At 37.4% G+C, this 22956-nt stretch overlaps 1 protein-coding gene across 4 annotated transcripts in view; it reads right to left on the minus strand.

Annotated features, from left to right (window-relative positions):
* The window catches only part of CUL2 (cullin 2), an 84215-nt gene that overhangs the window by 46131 nt on the left and 15128 nt on the right, over positions 1–22956 (minus strand). For 2 of the 4 annotated variants that reach the window (XM_033106580.1, XM_033106578.1), the window contains exons 2-4: positions 11497–11637; positions 4890–4992; positions 4309–4403 (exon numbers count right to left, since the gene is read on the minus strand). In XM_033106580.1, the coding sequence (XP_032962471.1) occupies positions 4309–4403; positions 4890–4992; positions 11497–11615 (317 nt within the window). In that variant the 5' untranslated portion in view covers positions 11616–11637. Of the gene's footprint in view, positions 1–4308; positions 4404–4889; positions 4993–11496; positions 11641–22956 lie in introns of all 4 variants that reach the window. The other 2 variants (XM_033106581.1, XM_033106579.1) reach the window with 1 other exon arrangement.

Genomic DNA, 22956 nt, shown 5'->3' on the forward strand with positions numbered 1-22956 from the left:
AACCTAATACAATGTGAAATAATCCCATTCTGTTATGTCTTTATGTCTCCCCTCTAGAATAGAAGGTCTACAAGCAAGGACCTTGTCTTGGAGACAGCATCCAGAACAGTGGCGGGCAGATATGAAGTCCTCAAAAAAATACTTCAATGAATTACTGAGTAAATAAATGGGTAACATTCCAGACAACAGGGATGTCAACACAAAGTCGGAAATGCAGCTTGGAGCCAGACGACTGTGAAAGCCAAGAACGAAAGCCAGGAAATAGAAGTATCACTGACCGTCAATGAACTTACATCATGTGTGGGACATAGCCCTCAACATTTTGTACAGCTAAGTACCAAGAGGCAGACATCACGATCCTCATTTTATGTTTATGAAAGTTGTAGCTTCAAGAGCTTAAAGAACTTGCCAAAGGGCAATCTGCTAGTAAGTGGCAGAGCTGGCACAGAAACTCCCACTCTTATTCAACAAGTGTTGTCCAAGTGTGAACTCTATGACAGGTACTATGCAAGGAAGGCACTGGAGACGGAAAAATCAAACACAAAAATGCGGTCTCCACCCACAGAGCTTGCACATCTGGTAGAATACACAAACAAACGTAGTATTTCAACAATGACGTGTTCACTGAGTAGAGGGGACTTAAATCTTTAGTATTTATGTGTGTCTTCCTATATGAATCCTTTGCTCCACACCAGTTTCTTTTTTGGGCAGTGGTACATGGACACCCCAGGAATCTCACCTAAAACACTTACCTTTCCGGTTTACCTCCTCTCCTTCCTTCCCATTCATCATCTCCTCCATGACTTTCCTTTTCACTTCCAATGCCATTTGTCTGCTCTCCGCGTGTGCAACCCTCTTATGATTGGTTTCTATTTCCTGTTTATGGCATCTCCAATTCACCTAAAAATTCTTTCTACCAATTCCCTAATTAGAATCATTATACCTCCATAGTAATTGCAAACTTTTCAGAATAGTGGTTTGTTCATTCTGAAGCAGCAGCTGCTAGACCTGCAGCAGTCTGAACTCACTCATCCGTTCCCAAGATCGTATACACATTGCTGAGCCAGTACACTTTTAGTGTACCTCTATATGTTTATATCTGATAGGAAAAGTCACTATTGTCTCTCCCTCATGGAATAAAATTTAAACTACCTTACCTTAAATATATCTTTCTCATTCCGGATTTCTACTTTTGATGGTATAAGCTTGATAGACAAGCTTTTAAAGTAATTTAAAGATATAATGTAAAATGTAAATTAAATCGTGTAATTTTTCATTTTTATATAGATACCATTCTTAATTTCTAAATCACTGTAGTGTTTTACAAATTTTAATTATTAACCACACATTTGTTTTCAAAGAAAGACATATATTCTAGGAAACCATAAAAGAAAACCGCTTCCAATAATTTCTTAAAATAGTTTATACTCTACCACACAGGGAGATGATGGTTCTGCTCAGGTATAATGAATGCAGTAGTACATGTTCTTACAACTTATTCTGTCAATAAAGTAGTTAATAAGTATCCTTTGCTTTTCTGGATTATGAGCAGTAACACAATTAGTAACAGTATTTGGCAAGAATTAATAGCCTAAGGAAACTTTGAAGCTTCTAAGAAATTAGGCTTTTCAGCCTGTCTCAGAAAATTCCATTACAAGAATTATTCTCCCGCTAATACCTACTGGGATTTCAACAATTGGTAGTTCTCAAGCTAATACCTTAAGTACTCCACTTCAAAGGCCAGCAGGGTCTAAACGGTATGTAGTACTGGGAAAGGTGGGTAGGAATGTCATTATTTTTCTTTCAAATCAGAATCCTTAAGTCACCTATGCTAATGCATATCCATCTTATAAATTACATCAGAGTAAAGAAGAGGCTAGACAGTAATCAAATTTCCACTTTAGAAAAGATAACACAAGAAGTTTACTAAATAGAATAAATTAGAAATCAAAACCGGGAGCTGATTACAGGGACTTTATCATTAGCAGTTCTGGTGAGAAACAATAAAAATAAGTTTGAACCATAAGCACTTCAAATAATGAATTTAAGAGACACTTGGAGGATTCGAGCAATCGAGGTCAGGTGGAGAGGCTATCCTAAGTGAAGGCTAACTGCGACTTCTGGCGTAGATGGCTAGGTGCGCAGTACCACTGTCCACGAAAACTAGTCATGCTGGGGACAGTGTGCATGTAAAAGATAACGAGGTCAGCTGTGAACATCAGCTGTAGTAAGGCGTGCCCACGGAACATCCTGGAGGTACAGGGAGCTAGGTAAAAATACTCCGATGACACTTACACTGTCTGGGATAAACATATTCGCGTATTTTGGTGCTTATCAATATATATGCTGCAGCTAAAACCAGGAGAAACTCAGATCATCCTAGAAACAACGTGTAGTGTGACAAAAGGGATGAGAATAGACTCTACATAAGTGACTAAAAGTATCTAGAATGAGACTAAGGTGGAATAAAGAAGTTAATTGGGCTTAATCACAATGATCTGGGATTAAATTCTGCTGTTGTGATTTTTTAGCTGAGTGACCTGGAGCAAAATCTTTTAACCTCTCTGACCCTCAGTTTCCTCACATAAAAATGGAGATACGAACTACCTCATATAGTTACACACACATAAACACACACACACACACGTATGTATATCAGATATACTGCAACTTATAATAAAAGCTCATTAATGTACTAATTTAATAGTTTTAATTTAAATAGTTTCAAATTGATTTTGGTAAACAAAGATGCAGGAGAACCAAGAGAAATGTGTCCTAGAAAACTAAAAAAGAACAGAAACAATTTAAATCTATACTGAAATGTCTCAACTAAAAAGGGACCCCACTCCAGGGCACCGTCTGCACACTCTTTTGTCCTCTACGTCCCAGTGGCCCCGGGGTCTCAGCAATGGCCAAGGCACGCGGGCACTCTCACTCTTATCCTGAACATTCCCCCAGGCCTCCCCCACGATTCAGTTAGGGATTTCTTAAAGTTCTATTTATGACTATCTCACTTTGATTGGAGGAGGAGAGAAAACATCAAATATCAGGATGTTTAATGTATGACAAACCTGTTTTATAGAAGCCAAAGCCACACTAAACATTATGCATGTCAGCAATGACTAGTCTCTGGTTTTATTACATTTGGCTCTTCTAAAAATAAATAAAGCTACAGGTCATTTAGAAGTAAGCTCCAGATTCTAACACAGGCAACTTACAGTGAGTGAATTCCAGTGTTGTTTTAAAAACCTAAGGGAACATGAACCCGTGAAGCAAAGAAGGAGCCCACCCTGCAAACCAAGCCCTGGTATCCCTGCAATGCACGCTGTAACAGTGCATGTGCAGATAAAGCTTTGAGATTAGCTCCACACCTCAGCTTCTCCCCAATAAGAAAATGAGGCACCCGTACATCTGTGGCCAAAGCCACAGTGCACAGGGCAAACTCCCACTGATGTGTTAACAGCCACAACCATTTCAAGAGCACACACCACAGGTCCAAGGGGGAGAGGCCCAGGTACTAATGCCACTATTCTTCATTTATCCGCTATCCAATACATAGTTCTCAGCCTTCCTACCTAACTAAGCACCTGTTTCCACTGCCCGCATGAATGGGTTAGAAAGGGCCAGTAGATACCACGAGAACATGCAAGAGTGGCAGTTAACACAGAAGATCTAAGCAGAAAACTGGGCAGAGCTGGGGAAGGAAGTCCACAGGGGAGTGTGGAAAAACACATCAGAATTAATCATTCAGAGAAAGGAAGAAAAGCATCCAGACAGACAGAATAGCATGAAGAAAGGCAGGGAGACAGAAGAGACCACGGGGCATCATGACACTGCAAGTAACTTAATATGCCTGGAAGAGGGAGGAGGAGAACTTCAGGAAGAAATCTGCTAAGTGCTTGGACTAACAGTGTGTCTACAAAACATAAAACACTGAATCCTAGTGTCAAGTAAGAGCCTACTGAAGGTAGATTTTCTCTGCTAAGTTCCCTCCAAACTGAAGTTTTACTTTGGATTTCTGTTGCAATTTAACATGTGCTATACCAGGTAACCCGAAGAAACAGAACAATGCCATCAAGTAGTTTTACTCTTCAGAGTAATTTTCCACATACGACCTGGCTCCCAAACACCTACATGACCCAGACTACAGACCTTCCCCATAGCAGAGAAGTCTATATATAGTAGCAAATGCTTCAGTTCTGTGCATTTCAGTGGGTAATAGGTAATATTTAAAAAAAAAAAAAACCTCCGTCAATTATGAATGCAAGCAATACTGCTTAGATGTCAAGCGTTTAAAAGCACACTTACCTATACAAGCAGTCCATATAGTCTGCACCCTTGCTATATTCCTCCCAATACCTATGATACATAACAAGTACTTGCTCTTCAGACTCCAGAACTCTCTGTATGAAGAAGAAAAACATTTTTACTTCGAAAGCACTTATCATTTTCATTTGTTAAGCTATAAAATTTATCAAACACTTATATTTGAAAATAACTGACATAATTTAAGCATTATAAGTTACATTTATAAATTACATTCTAATTTAACTACCATTAGTAACAATGAAACAACTAAAAGAGAACACTTGATTCCATAAACACCATCCAGAAGACACAGGAGCTCATTTTAAAGGTGTACAAGCCTTGATTTGAAACACTACTCTTGCACTTAACTATTTATATATCTTGAGCAACTATACTGATTTCCTTTGTGAGAACCTAACAAAACAGTGCTTGACTCACAGACTTACATGTACATTATTAGAAAAATGCTATTTGGGAAACAAATCTTAGCTTGATATAAGTTCTGCACTGCAAAGCAGTGAATTAGTCAAATAATTACGCAGCTACAAACATATTTATGTCAAGTATGTATCACTCCTTACCTTGTGCAAATGCCGTACGTGATTTTCCAAAAAAATTTTAGTTTCTGTATAAAGTCTTTCTCCAAGGGGTTCAGGATAGGCCACACATAAAGCATAGATATCTCTAGTTAAAATGTTAAGGTTGTCATATGCATGGGAGATATCACTTTAAAACAAATGAGATTTAACTCGTTTCACAGTAAAAACTGAAAAATCATTATTTCATTTTTGTGATTCAGGATTATATAGCTATATAATAAAAGGTAAAATATATAACCATGCTTCCTTTAAAAAGCACTGTAAGACTGATTCATTTATTCATTCAACAAATATTTATTGAGAATTATTTGACAGCATTGTAAGGAAAATTGTTCCTCTCAGAGAGGTTAAAATTCAGAGGGGGATTCTGGGAAGTCAAGTTACCCAGAATTCTATGAAATGTTTACATAAGAAAGGACATAAGCATAGAATCAACAAAGGGCTATGGACTATAACAAGAGGAAATAAATCTACCTTAGTAAAAGCATAGCCAAGAGTTGTCTAAATTAAATATTAGAATTCAGGATAATGGTTAACTTTGGTGACTGAGAGGGGAAATGGGGTGCTTCTGGGGTCTAGGACTGTTCTATTTATTGAATGCATGAATATGTACACTTGATGAAAATTCATCTTTATTTTTCATAAGTCAGTATGTGTACTATACTTAAATTTAAATTTTATTTTTAAAAAAGACTAAATTTATCCAGGATCTCTCTAGATCTTGGATCAACCACCCTTTCAGCAAAGGTGTGACATACTCCATATCTTTAAGTTCTGAATACCTACTTGCAGAATTTTCAGCCAACATGATGTTGATATTATTTGCTCCACCTTAAGCCAGAAACACACTTATTTCTAGAATATACAACTTACTAGATATTGAAAAATTAAATGATTCAATACCATAAATTCAGCATGATATGCTAATAATGTGCCCAAATATTTTACCTCACCAAAATTAGTATCTCAATATACCCACTGCATGTACATGTACACAAAATTTCCTATACGGATTCACACCACAGGGCTTACCTTCTTTCCGCTTAGATACAAAGGATCTGTGTAGGGGAGGGAATACAGGGTCACTTTCCCATTTCATTCCATATATAAGAGTTACATATTGTCTTCCTCAACGAGAATGTATTCATGTATTTTTTTAATGGAGTACACCTTAATAAATTTTTTAAATTAATATTTTAACTCACCATAGCTTGGGGTCTCTATAATTTCATTCATCTGCCTAAAAGATATTCCTAAATATGTTGTTCTCTAACTTATTCAAATATCCAACCACCCTGGAAATGTTTAGGCCTTAGGAAGAACACTCAAGAAGACCATTTTTCAAGATAATTAAAAGACAAACAAATGGGAAATAACAGAAGAAGGTCAAATTTAGATTTATATACTCTCTTCCCGAAAGTCAATTTTTCCTTAAGTCATTCATTAGGGAGCCAGGATATAAAAATTCCTCTATGAATTTTCCACTTAAAACTTCTCAGTCAGAAACAAAATTGTTCCAGAGTAAAAGCTCTAAACTCTGTTACAACCAAAAGACACTGTTGGCCTGCAGTAAAATTATTTTAGTCCATTTTCACTATTAAAAGGTGCTTCTTGTACTTGGGCTTCCTTTTGAGTTTTAATACTATTAACCCTATTGTGTAGTGGGTCACAATGAGTTTTGAAATGGCATTAAAAGTAAAGATTATCTTAAAATTGAAAATGCTAAGAGAATGACCAAAAAGAATTAGTTGGTAATAAAAACTAAAGCTTTTCATTGACATTTCTGAAGAGAATGAAAATGCAACACATAAAAAATGAATCTATGAAATCATCAATTAGAATCAGCATCAACATCAAATATTAGTCTGATTAATGTAGAAGCACAGAGCGAAACTGTCGCTAATGCACCAACCAGAGATGACTGTAGATAAAACTTTTCCTAAACTGTACAATCTAAGGAAAAGTGATGGATGCTAAGTGTAGATGCCAAGGTTACTAAGAAGTTCTCCTAACACTTGTGAAGATCATCAAGCATGGAGATTACGTGCCTCGACATTTTTCGATGTAGTCAAAACCGGTCTACGTTTGAAACAGAACATGTATTAGAAATGAGGAAAACAGAATGCCTGGTTTTCACAGGCTGGGAAGAAATACATTCAGGGAAGGTAATCTTAAATCTCCTCCTTGCTTAATCACCTTGAACTATTACAAAACCATTTAATTACACTGCCAAGGTTTGGGAATTGTCCTAACAGCTACCAAAAGTCAGAAAACCATGAATAAAAGTAAACCAAAACAACCAAAGAATTTCAACCCAGAGAAACAAACAGTAAATGTAGATCTACACTCAATCTCTATCTTATCATAGGAAAGCACCACATACTTAAAGGGTAAATTCCAAACCACCCTAGAGACTGCACCAAAACTGTCAAAAAGCTTCTGTTATGAAGTATCAGTATTACTTGTGTTAGGCAGAATTCTAAAAAACGGACTCCCAAGATTTCCTACCCTAATATCTGGGACTATGAATATAAGATTTCACACCTATGGCCATATAAGATACTTCCCATGGCAAAAGGGACTTTGCAGCTGCTATTATGATTACTAATCAGTTGACCCTAAAATAAGGAGATTATCTTGGCCTCAGTCCCACGACTGCAAAGAATCAAATTCTGCCAATCAACAGGAAAGCGCTCAGAAGAGGACCTTGAGCTCTAGAGGAGAGCATTTCAGCCTTACGATATTCTGAGCAGAGAACCCAGTCACGCCATGGACTTCTGACCAGAACTGTGAGATAACAAAAGAGTGTTTCTTTAAGCCAGACAATTTGTGGTAATTTGTTATGTATCAAAAAACACTGATGTTTTCTATTTCCATTAATTATCAACTAGAATGTCTTGCATATATACCTGGACCTAGTACATTTATGAAGGATGAGTGTTAAGAGCCCCACTTATCAACACAGTAAGAGAAGTAGCCAAGTATTAATGTTACTTGTTTCATCTGTACAGTGTGCTTAATGACATTTAGTTGACAGGAGCTATTCAATCACCAAATATTTGCTAGGTGTCTGTATGTACCAGGTGCTGGGAATATAGCAGTGAACAAAATAGACGAAAATCCCTGCACTTATGGAGCTTATATTTAATAAAAATGTCTGTGGACAAGGGTTCAAATAAGTTCCATACTTACACGTTAAACACTTCAGTTGGCAGCCAAACCTCCTTAATGCCAACTGCAACAGTCTAGAAGACTCTGGTGTTTTTACCCCAGCATTCTATCCCACAACATCAGTAAGTCCTCTTACCCTCTTGGGCCACAAAATTCTCTACTGTAAAACGGGGCTAATGATACGTGTTTTACAAGGTCATTTGTAAAACATTAATTACACACATATATGTCAAAAGAAAAATTATGACAAAAGAATGTACACAGCATGATTCCATTTATATAAAGTTCAAAACACAGAAAGAATTAACCAATATCGTTTAGGATTATACACATGAGCCGTTACACTGTTTTTAGTAAAACAGGAAACAATAGGTGCAAAAGTCAGGATAGTAAATCCCACGGCAGGGCAGCAGCGGGCCTGTGAACTGAGGGACCAGCGGTGGTGGATGCCAGCTGCACCCTAGTTCTGAAACACCCTGTGTGGTGATTACGCAGCTGTTTGCTTTATAATTATTTGTTCAACGCTGCATGCATACTTTGCAAACTTTTCCACATTTTCCAACTTTTTCACACACCCGAAAAATGCTACATAAAAGATCAAGTAGTAACACGTAGGGAAGTACTTTAAAAGCAGATCCAATTTTGGGGGGCTTTTTCCATTTTCAAAACATTAAAGTTTTATGGCCTCTAAAATTCCACCTAAGATATCTGAGGGTCAGAAGTCAACTTTATATTCTTGGGCAAAATAACAGGGAAACGAAGGGAATTCTACTTTAGAACAATTCGTAAACACAGTCCTTTATTGTCCAAATTAAAATTTTAAAGTGAGAGATTACACTCTTAAATTTACTGTTTTTGCAAGGGTTTTTTTGTTTTATTTTAAGGAGGGGAGGAGAAAATCCATGGTCAGGTCAAGAATAACTAGATCAAACCACAAACATTTTAGAAATAACAGTGACTAAAGGGGCACTTTCTAGGGAAGTCAGCTATTTCAAAACCATTTACAAACCAACCAAGTAAGTGTATATTCTGTACATTAACAAAGAACACATTTACTCTTTTCTTTTTCTTTACCTTATGCTCATTTTCCCTTTTCTTGTAATCTTCTGTGACCAAGTCGTTCTCTTCTCTCTCTGCTCATTTAGTTAAAAATAGCCTTAAAAGTACCTTAAAACTTGCCTAGCCAACCTCATTAACACACAAGTAGGCTTTAACACTTTTTCAATTTTTATTAAGATTCCTACCCAAAAAACAATTTATGATGATCCACAGAAAAATTTAAGAGACTAATTCAATAACAAGCTCTTCACAGGCAGAAATCCATGCCAATTACCCTCTAGATAAACTGGAAAGTACAGGGCATTAGATGTTAGAAATCTTGCGTTAGAGTCTGTGCTCCATCAGTTAGTACCTGTATGACCCTGGGCAGGCCCTTTACCCTGAGTAGCAGTTTCTTCATCTGTACCACATAACAAAAAATGTAAAAGAACTTTGCAAACTCTGAAGCTTTCCAGAAACGTTACCATAATAATTTTTATGTATTTTTAGTGCCTAGAACATAGGTAGCCTAACAAAGGTTTATTACTAACAACTGCAATTGTAATGAATTAAATGGTTTCCTGTTGATCTAAAGAATTCCATTGCTCTTACATCAACATTCAGCTCAATATTAACAATTCGAGTTAAGCATTAAGAACAAAAACTGTCTTATGAAATCCAAGCATTTCTCAAGAACGTCTCTCCTGTATAAGGAGGGCAGCCATCCTTCAGCCCCAGAGGGCTGTTAGAGAAGGGGGCACCAAGTTCGTGAGAACTCTGAACCTCCATACACATGCCTGCCCTGCCTTGGCCCCTCGCAGGCCCTCTGCAGAATTGGTAAGGCTACCACCCACTCTGCCCCAGGTACCTGTGGCCTCGGGTTGCTAGACACCCTCTTAACGTCCCAAATACTAAGAAGCTAAAGTCTTAATATTTTGGTTTTTTTCTTCGTACCAGAGTTTATACCCTAGGTGCTGGGGTTGCACTATTTTATATATATCATTATTAAAGTACATTTTATTATATATATAAATAACAACACATATATAACACATATTTAAAAAGAACTCTGTCATGTAGGAATGCAGGACACCAGGTTTCAGATTGCCCTACAGGAAGCACAAATTTGTTTTTCATATAGAACTCTTAATTCACAAATGTAGACAACCCAATTATAAAACACGTTTCTGTCTCACATTCACAGAACTTGCTGTTCACTTGCTCCCCCCAGATGTTGTTCAGACTTGCTCCGTCACTTTGTTCTAATCTCTGCTCAAATACCACTGTCCTCAGAGAGGTCTTCCTTGACCATACTTTGTAAGAGCCACTCACAAAGGTACTCCAACCATTCTCCACACCCTTGTGTTACACGCTGTTGCGACGGCTCGGACGCCTAGTAACTGCATGAATAAATGATGTCTAATGTCCTGCCCTCAGCAGCCCTGCTCAGCTCCCGGAGACTCCTGCAGGTGGCTTCCTTTATGGAGTCAGTCCATCTCATATTTGGTCTCTTCCCCTGCTGCCTTCTGTTTTTCCCAGCATCACTGTCTTTTCCAAAGAACCCTGCCTTCTCATGAGGTGCCCAAAATAGGACCACGTCAGTTTTGTCATTTTGCTGCCAATGATGTTTCAGGCTTAATTTGCTCTGAGACCCACTCGTTGGTCTTTCTGGCTGTCAAGGGAAGCCAGAGAGCTTTCCTCCAACCATATTCCAAATGAATCCTTTTTTTTTTTCCTATCACCCTTCTTAATTGTCCAAGTTTCACCTCCGTACATAGTAATTGGGAGTATGAGGGTATGGATGATCTTAGCCTTGGTCTCTAAGGATACATGTATGGTTTTCAGGATCTTTCCTAATTCTTCTTTCCTAATTCTTCTGCCTTTCCAAGTCTCAGCCTTTTCTTGATTTCTTGGCTGCAGTCTTCATTGGAATTGAGGACCCTTATCCTGCTTTATTTTTCCCACAATATTTATCACTACCTGTTATTAGTCGCACTGGCATTAGATTTTTAAAATATCTGTTTGTTGTTCGTTTCCCTTAGGAGAATGAAGGGAAAGTAATTTATTTTGTTCACAACTGTATTCCGAAAGCCTAAAGTAATGCCTGACACACGCATATACTAAGTGCACAATAAGTATCTGTTGAATGAAAGGTTATCAAAGATTAATGATTGCCACATACAGTGATGAACTTGGAAATGTAAACAATAATATATTTTAAAAGTCACACTGGAATGCTCTTCCATTTATATAAGCTTAAGTCTGTTCTCATTTTTTAACAAGTTTATCAATTTTAGAACATTTACCAATGTGCATTCATACATTTATCAATACAGTATCATCAATACAAGAACATTTATTAATGCCATTAAAAGGATACGAGAAGCGATCGTTCCATGTTGCTCTTTCGACGTATTCCAACATGACAACAGCTTTGATTGTCGTTAAAAGTTTGTTCCATGTTTCATCAAAATCTACTACTCTTGGTTTCAAAGACATTGTGCAAGTTTAGTGTTGAAATCTGCTAATTGAAAACAACAGTAATGTTAGCATGAGTTCTGTAAGATCGGTTATTTGTTTTTAAAGCACTACATAATTAAACAGCACGATAGATGGAAGAGGTGAGAACAGAACCTGGCACATAGTAAGAACACAATAAACAGGCTACTGTCTTTCATGACTATCCAGAATTCTATAGAATATATGCATTCATTACAAACTCTAGGAAATGGAAAGTTTTTCGCACAAATTATTTATAATCAGGGTATTGTTCCAAAGATTTAAAAGCCTAATTTTAATGTGTTGAGGATAAAAAGGTGGGACCCAGTTAGCCAAAAGGTCAATTCCCATCATGAGAAATATGCAAAAGACACTCAATAAAAAGGTTTTGGCCCCAAATCCTTAAAATGGAAAATGAGGTAGTATTCGGGAGAATATGAGAACACAGAAGAAAATGGAAGGGTTTATCTTCCTGGAGTATCAGTTTAGGTAAATAATTAGGGAGAAAATTTACATTTATATGAAAACAAACAGAGATGAATTATAGAAAATGCAAAATTCACATAAACTTTTAAGATAAAAGCTAAAGATTTCAAACAAACATCATGGTTGCTACTTCTCAAATTCTCAGGGTATCCAATCCCATTCCTCAGAGAAAAGCACAGCTGAGCATGGAACCTCTGGCTCAGATGAACTTGACCAACCTAGTAGTGAGCTAAGACTCCTTTTGCCTAGCAGACAAGCTGTATTCTAGAAGTTAGCTGGTTCCAGGAACAAAAAATCCCAAGGTTGTAGAAACTTGCTTAAAAAGATAGATTCCAAATCCTTCTCAATATCATATCAGAAAAACAACTGAAAGAGAAGTTCTTTAAAGTTCAATGTAAGTGCACAAGAGAATGCTTTCCTGGCACCTGTTTAACATCCTCCCCAATTTTCCCTTATTACTGGGACTGTGAAACACCAAGCTAGCCCATAGCCAAGGCCAAACAAGGAGGAAACATCTTTTCTCTGGTCTCCCTCTGTGAGAAAAAGGGGAAAGGGAAATGATGGGGCGGGGTGCAAAGAGAGACAGAAAAAGAGACAAGGGGGAGAAAACAGCTGAAAGCCCCCAGGCTACAACCGGAGGTGGCCCTAGGCCCTTTTTACGTTTCTGTCCTGCAAAGAGAAAAGAACTCAAGAGGAGTCCAAGAAACAGACTTCAAGAGAGAAAGAAAAGGCTTCAGAGAGAAGCCAAACAAAAGTCCAAAAAAGGGTGTGCCACAATGAATCAGCGCTCTCTCCCCAACAGACCTGAGACTCCACCTCTAGGCCTTAAATTTCCTGTACTAACCAGTCACTCAATAAATTTAATAGCAAAAAAAAGAAAAGCAGAGACTAAATGACAATAAACTATAATAGATCAAAAAATGTCCTGCCCTAACTAGAATGGATTAGCAATAATTTCAGTTTGGGGGGGTGGGGGTGGGGATAGGGACACCAGAGGAGAGAACCTAAAGCTCTAGCTTTACATCAGGGAATTAACCTTAACTCCTTTTCACCCTTCTTCACCCCATCGTATCCAACTGTGTTCCTGAATATTCTTAAATTCATCCATTCCTGTGTGACTCTACACGTTCTGGGACCAGGGCTTTAGTAGCTCTAGTATGTATTAATCTTTCACTTATCAAAGAAATAATAATAACTTAATATTTATATAGTGTTTACTGTGAGCCAAGCACTATTCTAAGTGCTTTATATAAACTCATTTAATCCGCCCAACAATGTGATTAGGTAGCTCCTATCATTCTCTACATTTTCTAGATAAGAAAACTAAGTCACAGTTTGATTAAGAAACTTGCTGAAGGTCACAGAGCTATTTAATGGTGGCATCAGGATTTAGGCGTGTGCGGGAGCCTCTGAGCTCTCAACCGCTGTACGTAACTCTGCCGTCTTCCTGACACTGTCAGTGAGTGAATATTTAAGTACTTGCCAGGCACCATTCTAGGCTCTGAGGATACAGTGGTCAATAAACAAAGTTCCCGACGTTCCAATAGATTAGAATCTCAGATCTGGCTCTCAAAGACAAGAAGAACCTACCTAAACCACAAAGTTGAGCAGCACGTCACTCTGGTTTTGATGGTTAAAGCTGTTCGATGTTTTCCGCTATAGACAGCTTTCAGTTTAAGCGCACCGGCAACATGCACGCCAAACTTCTATGATTTGACCTTAGACTCAAACACCTCTACAGCTCCTTCTCCTTATGGGACTCCTTGATGTCATAATTCAGTAACTTCTCTCTACTTAGAAGTCACTGAACTGATTCATACACCCTGCTTTTACTCTTATTGTGTCCTATACTTAAAATTTCTGCTTCCTTACCTCCACCTTTTACCCATTCATGTAACCCTTACTGATGTTAAAGCCTTGGCCCAGGATATCTGCTTTTAAGAAACTTTCCTGGGACCACCTAAGCAGGAAAGGTGCCCTATCTTATGTATTACATCAGGACTCTATGCTTACCTCTACTGTAATTATCTGAGTGTTTCTTGAGGGTAGGAATTATTCTAAATGTATACCAAAAAGTTGGCAATGTTCCCTTAATGTTAGTTTTCTCCTGTTATAAAAATGGGATCATATTATACAAACTGCTAGCTCAATTCAAGTTTTGACAGAATCTGTCATTGCCTTCTCTGCTGAGACCAACAGACTGATGGTAGAACAGGTACATGTATAGTAATAATCCATTTTTGGATGGAACATACGGAAGCCACAGTGAGAGAAGCCACACACTGAAAACTGACAAACCAGTAGCAGATAGCATGCTGAAATAGTCTGTTAAATTCTCTGCTTGTCAATAGAAAGCTCAAATAACTAAAAAATTTAAGGTCCTTCATTTTATTTGAATTGTTTAAACTATCATTTACTCATGGAGAATTTACGTAAGTCTGTGAAAAAGAGAGGGCAAAGAAACAGGACCACAACCACTGCACCCAAGCTGTCACACAACTCACAAAATATGAGTCTTGCTCTTCATTCATGTACCTTACTAGGAACCACAACATGGTCCTACACCAGATGTCCTTCGAGGACCACTTCCACCCCCACTCAGTTAAATTATGTCCCACTGAGTATCAGCAAAGTTCAAATCTCGCATTACCCCAACGTTCTCTAGCTTTCTTCTGGGTTCCATTCATGCAATATTGGAGTTTTTAACACTAACGCACACAATTATGCCAAAAGCCCATGAGTGTTATGGGCCCAAAAAATAAATTCATAGGCTATAAATTTTTTAAAAAGCAAAATAAAAATTCATGTTTATTTATGTTCCTAGATAACATTAATTATATTTTAATATTATATTATTAATATTAATTACATTTTTAAAAAAGTTTTCCTTACATTTGAAAATGATTTGTAAATTAGATTTTTCACACTAGCGCACCATTTCTAAATACGTATGGCTGTTAATAACAATAAATTAAATAGTTACAAAAGTGATATATATATAAAGATAGTTACCACATTACCCAGCAATTCTACTCCTTGCTATATACCCAAGTGAAAACACATCCATACAAAAACCTGTACACAAATGTTCATAGTAGCATTATTCATAAAGGCCAAAAAGTGGAAATAACTCAAATGTCTATAAACTGATAAATGGATAAATAAAACATAGTGTATCTATACAATGGGTTATTATTCCACAACACAAGGGAATGAAATACTGACGGATGCTATAACATGGATGAACCTCGAAAACATTATACTAAAGAATGAAATTAGTCACAAAGATCACATATTGCAAAATTCCATTTATGTGAACTATCCAGAGTAGGTCAATTTGTAGAGACAGAAAGTGTTTTAGTGGTTGCCTAGAGATAGAGGACTTAGGGAGAAATGGAAAGTGACTGCTAAATTAGGTGATAAAAATGTTCTAAAATTGTTGATGATTACACAACTCTGCAAATGTACTAAAAACCACTGAATCATACGCCTCAAATGGGTACACTGGATGGTATATGAAGTATATGTCAATAAAGCTGTTACAAATTTAAGAAATGAAATAAAGATTCTATCAAAAATTTCAGAACAATTTAGGGGCAGGTGGGAGGCTCAGTTGGTTAGAGCGTGAGCACTAGGCAACGGGGCTGCCGGTTCGATTCCCACATGGGCCAGCGAGCTGTGCCCTCCGCAACCAAAATGAAGTCACTGAGCTACCACTCAGCTCCGGGGTGGCCAGATGGCTCAGTTGATTGGAGAGTGGGCTCTCAACCACAAGGTTGCCGGTTCGACTCCCACAAGGGATGGTGGGCTGTGCCTCCTGCAACTAAGATTGAACACAGCACCTTGATCTGAGCTGCCGCTGAGCTCCCGGATGGCTCAGTTGGTTGGAGCGTGTCCTCTCAACCACAAGGCTGCCAGTTTGACTCCCGCAAGGGATGGTGGGCTGCCCCCCCCCCCGCCCGCAACTAACAATGGCAACTGGACCTGGAGCTGAGCTGCGCCCTCCACAACTAAGATTGAAAGGACAACTTGACTTGGAAAAGTCCTGGAAGTACACACTGTTCCCCAATAAAGTCCTGTTTCCCTTCCCCAATAAAATCTTAAAAGAAAAAAAAAAAATTTTAGAACAATTTAATGTGGACGGGAGGGGAGAACAGGTACATTTACATGATTGCAAATTCTAAATTCTTAGTTTCCCTTTTACTTCTATGCTCTAGTCACCAGCTCCCACCACCAGAGGCAATATTTATGTGTCTGGAGGTATTTTACACACATATACGGTTTGTTTTTCCCCCTTTTTACATCAATAACTTATATAAATGGTCTTTTTCCATCTGTTTTATATAAATGGTATTATACTACTCAATAGTATATTCACTTAACAGTACATTTGGGAGAGTATTCCATATTAATGCATAAGGATTTCTTTAATCTTAATAGTACTCCATTATTTGCCTGTGTCTGAATCCATTGTGCTATGTATGATATGACATATGATTACGTCCTCTAAAATTAAAGTGCCTAGTTTAATATCAGTAACTTTAAGGTAAATGATTTTTAAAAACGAAGTAGTAATCTCTTTCAACATAGACATTACCAAGGTTTTCTTCTAAGGTTTTGATAACACAATTTAAGTTACACTTGCTATACATATTTATTGATGAGAGAATGAAATTGCAATATTATCATTATCTTTAACTACCATCTATTAAATTCGTTCTATGCTACCGTGTTTCCCCGAAAATAAGACCTAGCCGGAAAATCAGCTCTGACGCATCTTTTGGAGCAAAAATTAATATAAGACCTGGTCTTATTTTACTATAAGACTGGTTCTAACATAATATAATACAATACAATAGCCGGTCTTATTTTACTGTAAGACCGGGTCTTATAATATGACATAATATAATATAATTTAATATAATATTAACATAATGTAATACAATATAATATAATACCAGGTCTTATATTAATTTTTGCTCCAAAACACGCACTAGAGCTGATTGTCTGGCTAGGTCTTATGTTCGGGGAAACACAGTATGTATATTATACATACAAGCATTACTAACGTTCCACCTGCAAGTCAGCAAAATCCAGACTGTAGGAAACTACTGGATAATCAATCAGATTTCTTCAGTAAACTATACACACACATAAGAAAGAGACAGAAAGAGAGAGGGAGAGAGATACATGAAGGGGCAACTGACTAAAACAGACTAAAAAGGCACATTAATCAATCACAATAAATCAATTGACTTATTTGGATCTAGACTTAAGCTCTTTTTAAAAAATTATATTTATGATACCCCTGGAATTTTTAACATTGGTGGGATATTTGACAACTTCAAAGAATTAAATTTTGTAATCTTCATAATGATAATTATAAAATGGAGTTTTTTGGTCTTTTTTTCTAATAAGTAATTATCTCTTAGGGACACATTCTAGATTGTCTCAGGAGTCAACAAATTTATCCTGTAAAGGACTAGGTAGTAAATATTTTAAGCTTTGAAAACCATTCACTCTCTGTCATAACTACTCAATTCTGCCACTGTAGCACAAAAGCAACCATAGACAATAAACAAAGGAATGGACATGGCTGTGTTCCAATGAAACTTGACAGAAAAAAAAAACAAAAAACAGTAACGGGGAAGGAATTGGCCCCTGGGCCATGTTTTGCCTGAACCCTTCCCAATTAACCCTCCATTGCTTGGTATGTTTGGCCAATGCAAGAAGTTGGCAACTCTGGTGAAGAATTTGGGGATAATTTAAGTGGATTACATTAAAAACCAAGAAAAGGATTAAGCAAAGAATTTCTAGTTAATGTACAAAAAGCCTGAACCATAAAAGAAAAAAGTTGATAAAAAATTGGACTTCATCAAAATTAAAAACTCTGGTCTTAGAATAATGCTGATAAAAAAATAATAAATATATAGTAAAGGTAATGGATTATCACTTATAAAGCTAATATGAAGATTAAAAGACAAAAGTAGTAAAAATATGTATAACTACAATAATTAAGGGATACACAAGATAAAAAATGTAAAAAGTGGTATCAAAAACATAAAATGTAGGGAAAGTTAAAATGTAGAGTTTTAGAATGTATTCAGTCTTAAATTGCTATCAACTTAAAACAGACTGTTATAAATATACATACCTGTTAATAATCACATTAAATGTAAATGGACTAAATTCTCCAGTCAAAAAGTATGGAGTGGTTGAACGGATAAAAAAACAAGACTCATCTATATGCTGCCAACAAAAGATTCACTTCAGATATAAGGATACACACAGACTGAAAGTGAAGGAATGAAAATTAAAAGAAAGCTGTAGTAGTTATATCAGGAAAAACTAGACTTGGAAAGACTGTAATGAGAGACAAAGAAAGGGTCTTAATGATAAAGGGACTAATCCAAGAAGAAGATATTTAGAAATATTTATATACCCAACATAGGAACGCCTAAATATATGTAGCAAATACTAATAGATCTAAAGGAAGAAATAGAAAGTAATACAATAATAGATGGGGACATTAATACCACATTTATATCAATGCATAGATCATCCAGACAGAATATCAATAATGAAACACCAGCTTTAAACAAACACTAGAGAAGACTTCCAGTCAAAGATGACAAAGTAGGAAAAGGCTGTACTCACCTCCTCCTACAATCACATCAAAATTACAACTAAATTACAGAACCACCACCCTTGAGAACCACCTGAAAACTAGCTGAACAGAACTCCTATAACTAATGACATAAAGCAGCAGCACCACATCGAGACTAGTAGGAGGTCCCCCTGAGGATGAAAGGCTCCAGCCCCACAGTGAGCTCCACAACCTGGAGCACCAGTGCTGGTGAAGAGGAGTCCCCAGAATATCTGGCTGTCAAAACCAGCGGGTATTCTATCTTGGTGAGACACAGGGCTGCTAGAGTCTGAGGCATTCCTCTTAAAGGGGCCATGCATGCACTCACTCGCTGAGTGCCAGCACTTGAGCAGTAGCTCAAAAAGCAACAGGGACACACAAGGGCAAGAGCTAGAGGGGCAGCTCTGGCCAGGACAGAAGTGCTGCCAGACATTGTTCCTTTCTTGAGCCCTCCCCTCAACAAGCCTGCAGGGACAGCTGGGTGCCATAGCTGAGTCTCTATTAACTTGGCTAACATCACGTGCCCCGCCTAGTGATTCCCTGAGATCCCACACCACCCAAACTGTGCACCAGCCCAAACCTCTTTCAGCAGCTGTTCCTTGCAAGCTGTGGACTTCAGCCCATGCTGCAGACTTTCCTACAATCTCTCAAAGGTCCACAAACCCCAAACAAGCCACTGCTGGCCTCAACCTGCCCTGTACCTCTTACTAAGCGGCCTCCGGCATTAGTGATAGCTACCCTTGGTTTGCAGTATAGTCTCTCTCAGGCAACTCCAAGTCCAGCAAAGGCAGTTACCCTGTTTCCGCAAAAATAAGACCTAACCAGACAATCAGCTCTAATGTGTCTTTTAATATATAAATATATAAATATAATATATAATATATAAATATAATATATAAATATATAAAACAACACACGACCCGGTCTTATAGGAAAATAAGACCGGGTCTTATATTAATTTTTGCTCCAAAGAATGCATTAGAGCTGATTGTATGGCTAGGTCTTATTTTCTGGAAAACACGGTATAAACGCAGATCACTTCGCAGCCCCTACCAAGGGCCCCAGGGCAGGCACAGCAGCAGCTGACCTGGGCCTGCACTGGAGCCACTCCTAAGAGTCCCTAGAACCAACACACCAGTGGCTTCAGACCACATCAGAGCACCACACAATTAGCTCCATAAACAACATACCAAAGGGAAGACTTGGCAGGCGCCAAAGCCCTGCTAAAGCAAATCCTGCTCTGTGGGGTCAGCCACTGCGAAACAGCTTGTCCCCTACAGTCACAGCTAGTCCTCGTAGCCAGTGAGCCTAAGGGTCAATCCCAGCCACTGATGTGCCAATAGCAATAAAGGCTCAACTGTTACAGGAAGGTACGCATAACCCACACAAAGAACCCAGCTCATGTGGACAAGGATTCCACACTACTGGGCCTCACAGGATACCTACAATGTAAGGCCAACCTTCCAAGACTGGGAGACATAGTAGATCTACCTAATACATAGAAACAAGCACAGGGAGGTGCTAAAATGAGGAAACCAAGAAAGACATCTCAAATGAAAGAACAGGACAAAACTCAAAAAAAAGAACTAAACAAAACAGAAGCAAGCAATCTACCAGATGCAGATTTCAAAGCACTGGTTATAAGGATGCTCAATGAACTCAAGGGAAGAATAGTTAAACTCAGTGAGCACTTATACAAAGAGATAGCAAACATAAAAAAGAACCAGTCAGAAATGAAGAATATGATAATTGAAATGAAGAATACATCAGACGGAATCAACAGCAGATTAGATGAAGCAAAGGTTCAAATCAGCAATTTGGAAGACAAGGTAGCAGAAAACACCCACTTGGAACAGCAGAAAGAAAAAAGAATCAAAAGAAATGAGGATAGTTTAAGGGGCCTCCAGGACAACATCAAGCATAATAACATTTGCATCATATGGGTACCAGAAGAAGAGAGAGAGCAAAGGACTGAAAACCTATTTGAAGAAATAGTGACTGAAAACTTCACTAACCCGGAAAAGGAAATACAAATACAAGTCCAGGAAGCAGAATAGAGTCCCAAACAAGATAAGCCCAAAGAGCCCACACCCAGACACACCATAATTAAAATGCCAAAGGTTAAACACAAACAGAGGATCTTAAAAGCAGCAAGAGAAAATCAGTTAGTTACCTACAAGGGAGCTCCCATAAGACTGTCATCTGATTTCTCAAGAGAAACTTTGCAGGCCAGAAGGTATAAGTACAAAATATTCAAAGTGAGGAAAAGCAAAGACCTTCAACCAAGATTACTACACCCAGCAGGGCTATCATTTAGAATCGAAGGAGAGATAAAGAGCTCCCCAGACAAGAAAAAACTAAAGGAGTTCATCACCACCGAACGAGTATTACAAGAAACATTAAACAAACTTCTTGAAGAAGAAAAAAAGATCAAACATATGAATAATAAAATGGCAATAACTACAAAGACACATCAATAACTACTTTAAATGTAAAAGGATTTGGGGCAGCCAATTAGCTCAGTTGGTTAGAGCGCGGTGCTCTTAACAACAAGGTTGCTGGTTCGATCTCCACATGGGCCACTGTGAGCTGCACCCTCCACAACTAGATTGAAACAACTACTTAACTTGGAGCTGATGGGTCCTGGAAAAAGATACTTAAATAAAAAGTTAAAAAAAAAATGTAAAAGGATTAAATGCTCCAATCAAAAAACACAGATTGGCTGAGTGGAGAAGAAAATAAGACCCATACATATGTGCCCTATAAGAGATACACTTCAGATCAAAAGGCATATACAGATTTAACACTAAGGGATGGAAAAGATATTTCATGCAAATTGAAATGAAAAAAAAAAGCTGGAGTAGTAATATTTAGCAATACTTATATCAGACAAAATGGACTTTACAACAAAGGCTACACCAAGAGACAAAGAAAAACATTTTGTATACAACAGCCAAGATATGGAAGCAACCTAAGTGTCCATCGACAGAGAACTGGACAAAGAAAATGTAATACATTTATACAATGGTACATTATTCTGCCATAAAAAAGAATGAAATCTTACCATTTGCAACAACAAGAATGGACCTAGAGGGTATTATGCCAAGTGAAATAAATCAGACAGAGAAAGACAAATACGATATAATTTCACATACATGTGGAATCTAAAAACAAACGCAAAATAAATGAACAATTAAAACGGAACCGACCTCGCAGATACAGAACAAACTGATGACTGCCAGATTGGGGAGGAGGGGGCGAGGCGGGTTGGATGGATGAGTGAAAAAGATGACAGAATTAAGAAGCACAAATTGGCAGTTACAAAACTTTACATCCACGGGGATGTAAAGTACAGCTTAGGGAATATAGTCAATAATATTGTAATAACTGTATGATGCCAGGTGGGTACTAGACTTATTGGGGGATCACTTTGTAAGTTATATAAATGTCTAACCACTATACTGTACACCTGAAACTAATATTAAATGTCAACAGTAACTGAAAAGTTAAAATTAAAAAATTAAAAACCAAAAACACATTAAAGCAGATAACAGATAGAGAACATCCATCCAAAGGCAACAGAATACTCTTCTCAAATGCACAAAAAACATTGTCCAGGATACATCATATGTTAGGTCACAAAACAAACAAGTCTTAATAAATATAAGAAAACTGAAATCATATCAAGCGTCTTCTCTAACCACAATGGCATGAAACTAGAAATTAATTACAAGAAGAAAACTCAAAAATTCACAACTATGTGAAGATTAAATAACATGCTACTGAACAATCAATGGGTCAAAGAAATAAAAAGAAAATGTAAAATATCTTGTGACAAATGAAAATGGAAATCCAACATACCAAAACTTGTGGAATGTAGCAAAAGCAGTGGAAGTTCTAGTGATAAATGCCTACATCAAAAACAAAAAAAAAATCTCAAACAACTAAAGTCACACCTCAAGGAACTAGAAAAAGAGGAAAAAAATAAAGCCCAAAGTTAGTACATGGAAGGAATAACACAATAGAAATAAATGAAATAGAAACGTAAAAGACAATAGAAACTAAGAGCTGGTTCTTTGAAAAGATAAACACAATTGAGAAATCTTTTGCTAGACTCACAAAGAACAAAAGAGAGAGGACCCAAACAAAATAAGGAATGAAAGAGGAGATATTATACCTAATACCACAGAAATACAAAGGATCATGAGA

The sequence above is a fragment of the Rhinolophus ferrumequinum genome, chromosome 5 (genome assembly GCF_004115265.2).
Source record: "Rhinolophus ferrumequinum isolate MPI-CBG mRhiFer1 chromosome 5, mRhiFer1_v1.p, whole genome shotgun sequence".
NCBI lineage: Eukaryota > Metazoa > Chordata > Mammalia > Chiroptera > Rhinolophidae > Rhinolophus > Rhinolophus ferrumequinum.